This window comes from Bombina bombina, chromosome 12 (assembly GCF_027579735.1).
Source record: "Bombina bombina isolate aBomBom1 chromosome 12, aBomBom1.pri, whole genome shotgun sequence".
Classification (NCBI taxonomy): domain Eukaryota; kingdom Metazoa; phylum Chordata; class Amphibia; order Anura; family Bombinatoridae; genus Bombina; species Bombina bombina.
In genome coordinates this window covers 41257000-41263906 of record NC_069510.1, presented here as the reverse complement: position 1 = coordinate 41263906, position 6907 = coordinate 41257000, and the positions used below count along the sequence as shown (strand labels likewise).

The window sequence follows — 6907 nt, the reverse complement described above, 5'->3', positions numbered from 1 at the left end:
AGATATCGTACATGAATAGATATTGTACATGAATAGATATCGTACATGAATAGATATTGTACATGAATAGATATCGTACATGAATAGATATCGTACATGAATAGATATTGTACATGAATAGATAGCGTACATGAATAGATATTGTACATGAATAGATATCGTACATGAATAGATATTGTACATGAATAGATAGCGTACATGAATAGATATTGTACATGAATTGAGAGCGTACATGAATAGATATTGTACATGAATTGAGAGCGTACATGAATAGATATTGTACATGAATAGATATTGTACATGAATTGAGAGCGTACATGAATAGATATCGTACATGAATAGATATTGTACATGAATAGATATTGTACATGAATTGAGAGCGTACATGAATAGATAGCGTACATGAATAGATATTGTACATGAATAGATATTGTACATGAATAGATATTGTACATGAATAGATATCGTACATGAATAGATATCGTACATGAATTGAGAGCGTACATGAATAGATATCGTACATGAATTGAGAGCGTACATGAATAGATATTGTACATGAATTTAGAGCGTACATGAATAGATATTGTACATGAATAGATATAGTACATGAATAGATATCGTACATGAATAGATAGCGTACATGAATAGATATTGTACATGAATTGAGAGCGTACATGAATAGATATCGTACATGAATAGATATTGTACATGAATAGATATCGTACATGAATAGATATTGTACATGAATTGAGAGCGTACATGAATAGATATCGTACATGAATAGATATTGTACATGAATTGAGAGCGTACATGAATAGATATCGTACATGAATAGATATTGTACATGAATAGATAGCGTACATGAATAGATATCGTACATGAATAGATAGCGTACATGAATAGATAGCGTACATGAATAGATATTGTACATGAATAGATAGCGTACATGAATAGATATCGTACATGAATAGATATTGTACATGAATAGATATCGTACATAAATAGATATTGTACATGAATTGAGAGCGTACATGAATAGATATCGTACATGAATAGATAGCGTACATAAATAGATATTGTACATGAATTGAGAGCGTACATGAATAGATATCGTACATGAATAGATAGCGTACATGAATAGATATTGTACATGAATAGATATCGTACATGAATAGATATCGTACATGAATAGATATTGTACATGAATAGATAGCGTACATGAATAGATAGCGTACATGAATAGATATTGTACATGAATTGAGAGCGTACATGAATAGATATCGTACATGAATAGATATTGTACATGAATAGATATTGTACATGAATAGATAGCGTACATGAATAGATATTGTACATGAATAGATATTGTACATGAATTGAGAGCGTACATGAATAGATATCGTACATGAATAGATATTGTACATGAATAGATAGCGTACATGAATAGATATTGTACATGAATAGATATCGTACATGAATAGATATCGTACATGAATAGATATTGTACATGAATAGATAGCGTACATGAATAGATAGCGTACATGAATAGATATTGTACATGAATTGAGAGCGTACATGAATAGATATCGTACATGAATAGATATTGTACATGAATAGATATTGTACATGAATAGATAGCGTACATGAATAGATATTGTACATGAATAGATATTGTACATGAATTGAGAGCGTACATGAATAGATATCGTACATGAATAGATATTGTACATGAATTGAGAGCGTACATGAATAGATATTGTACATGAATAGATATCGTACATGAATAGATATTGTACATGAATAGATATTGTACATGAATAGATATTGTACATGAATTGAGAGCGTACATGAATTGAGAGCGTACATGAATAGATATCGTACATGAATTGAGAGCGTACATGAATTGAGAGCGTACATGAATAGATATTGTACATGAATAGATATTGTACATGAATTGAGAGCGTACATGAATTGAGAGCGTACATGAATAGATATTGTATATGAATTGAGAGCGTACATGAATAGATATTGTATATGAATAGATATTGTACATGAATAGATATCGTACATGAATAGATATTGTACATGAATAGATAGCGTACATGAATAGATAGCGTACATGAATAGATATTGTACATGAATTGAGAGCGTACATGAATAGATATCGTACATGAATAGATATTGTACATGAATAGATATTGTACATGAATAGATAGCGTACATGAATAGATATTGTACATGAATAGATATTGTACATGAATTGAGAGCGTACATGAATAGATATCGTACATGAATAGATATTGTACATGAATTGAGAGCGTACATGAATAGATATTGTACATGAATAGATATCGTACATGAATAGATATTGTACATGAATAGATATTGTACATGAATTGAGAGCGTACATGAATTGAGAGCGTACATGAATAGATATCGTACATGAATTGAGAGCGTACATGAATAGATATTGTACATGAATAGATATTGTACATGAATTGAGAGCGTACATGAATTGAGAGCGTACATGAATAGATATTGTATATGAATTGAGAGCGTACATGAATAGATATTGTATATGAATAGATATTGTACATGAATAGATATTGTACATGAATTGAGAGCGTACATGAATAGATATTGTATATGAATAGATATTGTACATGAATTGAGAGCGTACATGAATAGATATCGTACATGAATTGAGAGCGTACATGAATAGATATTGTACATGAATAGATATTGTACATGAATTGAGAGCGTACATGAATTGAGAGCGTACATGAATTGAGAGCGTACATGAATAGATATTGTATATGAATAGATATTGTACATGAATTGAGAGCGTACATGAATAGATATCGTACATGAATTGAGAGCGTACATGAATTGAGAGCGTACATGAATTGAGAGCGTACATGAATAGATATCGTACATGAATTGAGAGCGTACATGAATAGATATTGTACATGAATAGATATTGTACATGAATTGAGAGCGTACATGAATTGAGAGCGTACATGAATTGAGAGCGTACATGAATTGAGAGCGTACATGAATAGATATTGTATATGAATAGATATTGTACATGAATTGAGAGCGTACATGAATAGATATCGTACATGAATTGAGAGCGTACATGAATTGAGAGCGTACATGAATTGAGAGCGTACATGAATAGATATCGTACATGAATTGAGAGCGTACATGAATTGAGAGCGTACATGAATTGAGAGCGTACATGAATTGAGAGCGTACATGAATTGAGAGCGTACATGAATTGAGAGCGTACATGAATAGATAGCGTACATGAATTGAGAGCGTACATGAATTGAGAGCGTACATGAATAGATATCGTACATGAATTGAGAGCGTACATGAATTGAGAGCGTACATGAATTGATAAGCTTAGAATAATGTAGAACTTGGTGCATGGACTGTGAGCTACTAACATTGAATTGTTGCAAATGATGTTCGTTTATCTAAACAAATAATGGTTTGCTTTCTAGGGCAATGCATGTTTTTTTTTTGTAAATTCCCTTTTCCCTGGTTTAATAAACTTGGCTATTGAGTATGAACTTTAATGTTTGGTACAGACAGATTATTATTAAAGTACATTCTAATGCAAATATTACACGCAACAAGCATTGTAGCTCCTCCTCAAGACACAGCCAGTGATTGGTGGTTATGTGGGACTGCCGCTCCTGACTGGATCCCTGGATGTGTTTGGCTTTAGAGCTGCAATGCTTATAGCTTCTGAATGGGACTTTACCTGTGTGTTTAACCATATGTGAGGGTTCAAAACAGTAAGCTAGTGTCAGCAATACATACAATTACCTGGTACAATTTATTAGAGCATGCATTAAAAAAAAAATATTGTGGGATACTAAAGTAAAAAAGTTATTTCAGGATTCAGATAGAGCATGCAGTTTTTTTTATGCACACTTTCTGAGGCACCAGCTGCTACTGAGCATCTGCAAGAGTTCACAGTGTATATGAGTTTTTTGATTTGCTGATGGCTGTCACATGATACAGGGGGCTGGCAAAAGGAAGACATTTCAAATGTTTCATAAAAAAGAAAAGAAAACTACTGCTGATTTGAATTTTAGAGTAAGTGTGATTGCACACTTCATTATGTATTGGTTGTGTATGCAATTCTACTGAATTTACTGCCTTGTTGGCCGACACAAATACATAGCTCACAGAGTTCTTGGACTGGGAGGTTAGTTGGACTTGTGGGCTGCAATCCATAGGTATTTTGTTAGTGAAGTCATGAGCAGAGGGGCAGGTTAGATGTAATGTTGGCAAGGTTATTGAGAGTTGTGGGGTTATAGTGGTCGCTAGGACACCCCCTGTTTCACTCTGGAAACCAGAACTGAGGGGGAAACAGTGGTGCAACATTTCCAACCCATGACAATCCCTCAAAATATGGGCCGGTTGGAAAGAACCTCTGTAAATACTACACCCAGGGCAGTGTGGAAGGCAGATTTGCAATACATTGTATATACTCACAAACTGTATACCCTTTATACCCCTGATTCAGTCTCTTCTCTTGATAGTTGAGCGCCGAAGAAGATTTAATATAAATGACAGAATTAAGGAGCTGGGATCCCTCATACCTAAATCTAGTGACCCGTAAGTATACTCTATAGCTCCCCTCATGATACACATTTGTTCCTGTCTAATTTTTTAAAGTCTCCCTTAGTCATGCAATCTCTCTGATAACATGAACTCTCTCACACAAATTCTTTTTTCCTCCATAATATTATTTATCTCTCCGTTACCCTCTTTTCTCGCCCAGAGAGGTGCGCTGGAACAAGGGAACCATTTTGAAGGCCTCAGTAGAATATATTCGAAAACTTCAAAAAGAGCAGCAACGTGTAAGGGAGCTTGAGGGAAGACAACGTAAATTGGAGCATATGAACCAGAGCCTGATATTACGCATACAGGTAACAAGAGTGCAACAAACTTAAAGGGACAGTCTACTCCAGAATTCTTATCGTTTAAAAAGATAGATAATCCCTTTATTACCCATTCCCCAGTGTTGCATAACCAACGCTGTTACATTAATATACTTTTTACCTCTGTGATTACCTTGTTTCTAAGCCTCTGCAGACTGCCCACTTATCAGAGTGCATTATATCAGTTCTTTTGACAGACTTGCATTTTAGCCAATCAGTGCTAACTCCTAGGTAACTACACAGGCATGAGCACAGTGTTATCTAAATGACACACATGAACCAACACCCTCTAGCTGTGAACAACTGCCAAATGCATTCAGATAAGAGGTGGCCTTCAAGGGCTAAGAAATTAGCATATGAGCGTAGCAAGAGAACAAAGCAAATTTGATGATACAAGTAAATTGGAAAGTTGGTTAAAATTACATGCCCTATCTGAATCATGAACATTTCATTTTGACCTTTTTTTAACATTAAAGGTTCATAAGACCCAAAATATTTATTTTAGGATTCAGACAAAGCACACATATAAAATAACCTTCCAATTTACTTTTATTATCAAATTTAATTCATTCTCTTGGTATTTTTTGTTGAAGCAGCAACAATGCACCACTGTAAACTAGCTGAGCTCACATCAGGTGAGCCAATAGCAAGAGGCATATATGTGCAGCTACCAATAAGAAGCTAGCTCCCAGTAGGCAATTCCTAGCTATACTTATCAACAAAGTATGCTAAGAGAACGCAGCAAATTAGATAATGGAAGCGAAATTAAAAATAAATAAATTTTGACTTCACTGTCCCCTTAACTTAATTTAAAATACTCTACATACTGTACAAAGGTGTTGTTAAAGGGACATTAAACACTGCTTGCATTTGTGTAAAAATTGTGCTTTGTCCCATGCTCCCATAGTCTAGTCAAAATTAAACTTTCATGATTCCGATAGAGCAGGCAATTTTAAGCAACTTTCTAATTTACTCCTATTATCAAATTTTTCTTCGGTCTCTTGGTATCTTTATTTAAAACAGCAAGATTGTAAGCTTAGGAACCTGTCAACTTTTGTTCAGCACCTGGGTAGTGCTTGCTAATTGATGTCTAAATGTAGCCACCAATCAGCAAGCGCTTCCCAGGTGCTGAACCAAAAATGGGCCGGCTCCAAAGTTTACATTCAAAGAAAGACACCATGAGAACTAAAAAAAAAAAAAAAAAAATGATAATAGGAGTAAATTAGAAAGTTGCTTAAAATTGCTGCTCTATCTGAATCATGAAAGTTTAATTTTTACTAGACTATCCCTTTAAGAAAAAAAAAATATTTTACAAAGGCTTTCAACATACTGCAGAAAGCTATTTGATTGGCTGCATTTACAGGTTACGCGTTTCGTATTTTGGCCTCTCTAGGGAGCATGGGGAAATCACTGTTTATTTTTTTTAAACATAAAAGCACAAGAGATAATATATAAGGAAGACAGATATACCACTGATACAACAGACACTTAGATTTTACTGAGGAGCTTGATGCACCTTATAACTTACAGGTATTGTTAGAAAAATAAAATAGAGCGACGAGAGACAAATCAAAGAAATGTTAGTTTCCTTATAACAGTGCAGTAATAAAATAGGCTAATTTGTCACTGCCCCTGTTGGTTTCAACCGTGCTCATATTTGCTGGCATTCCGCATCTTGGCTACCACCGTAATGCTTGATTTTACTGAATATAATTTTAATACTTAAATTATTTTTCGCTTTGAATCCATGCTATAAAGTCAGCAATTAAGCTTTTACTGTCAATATATACAACAGATTAAAAGAAGAATTAACTTTAAACATAAAAGGCACCACGGACACTTACAAAAAATGTTTAGAAGATTATCACGGATAGGGAACACACTCTTAAAAAGGACACTACACATTTTTTATGTCCCTCCCTCTAATTATGGGCGCTGCCATTTTG

At 34.1% G+C, this 6907-nt stretch overlaps 1 protein-coding gene across 1 annotated transcript in view; it reads left to right on the top strand.

The window, feature by feature from the left end:
- The window catches only part of TFE3 (transcription factor binding to IGHM enhancer 3), a 77532-nt gene that overhangs the window by 65999 nt on the left and 4626 nt on the right, over nucleotides 1-6907 (top strand). Inside the window, exons 8-9 of the mRNA XM_053695677.1 lie at nucleotides 4560-4635; nucleotides 4802-4949. Coding sequence (XP_053551652.1) covers nucleotides 4560-4635; nucleotides 4802-4949 — 224 coding nt within the window. The remainder of the gene's footprint in view (nucleotides 1-4559; nucleotides 4636-4801; nucleotides 4950-6907) is intronic.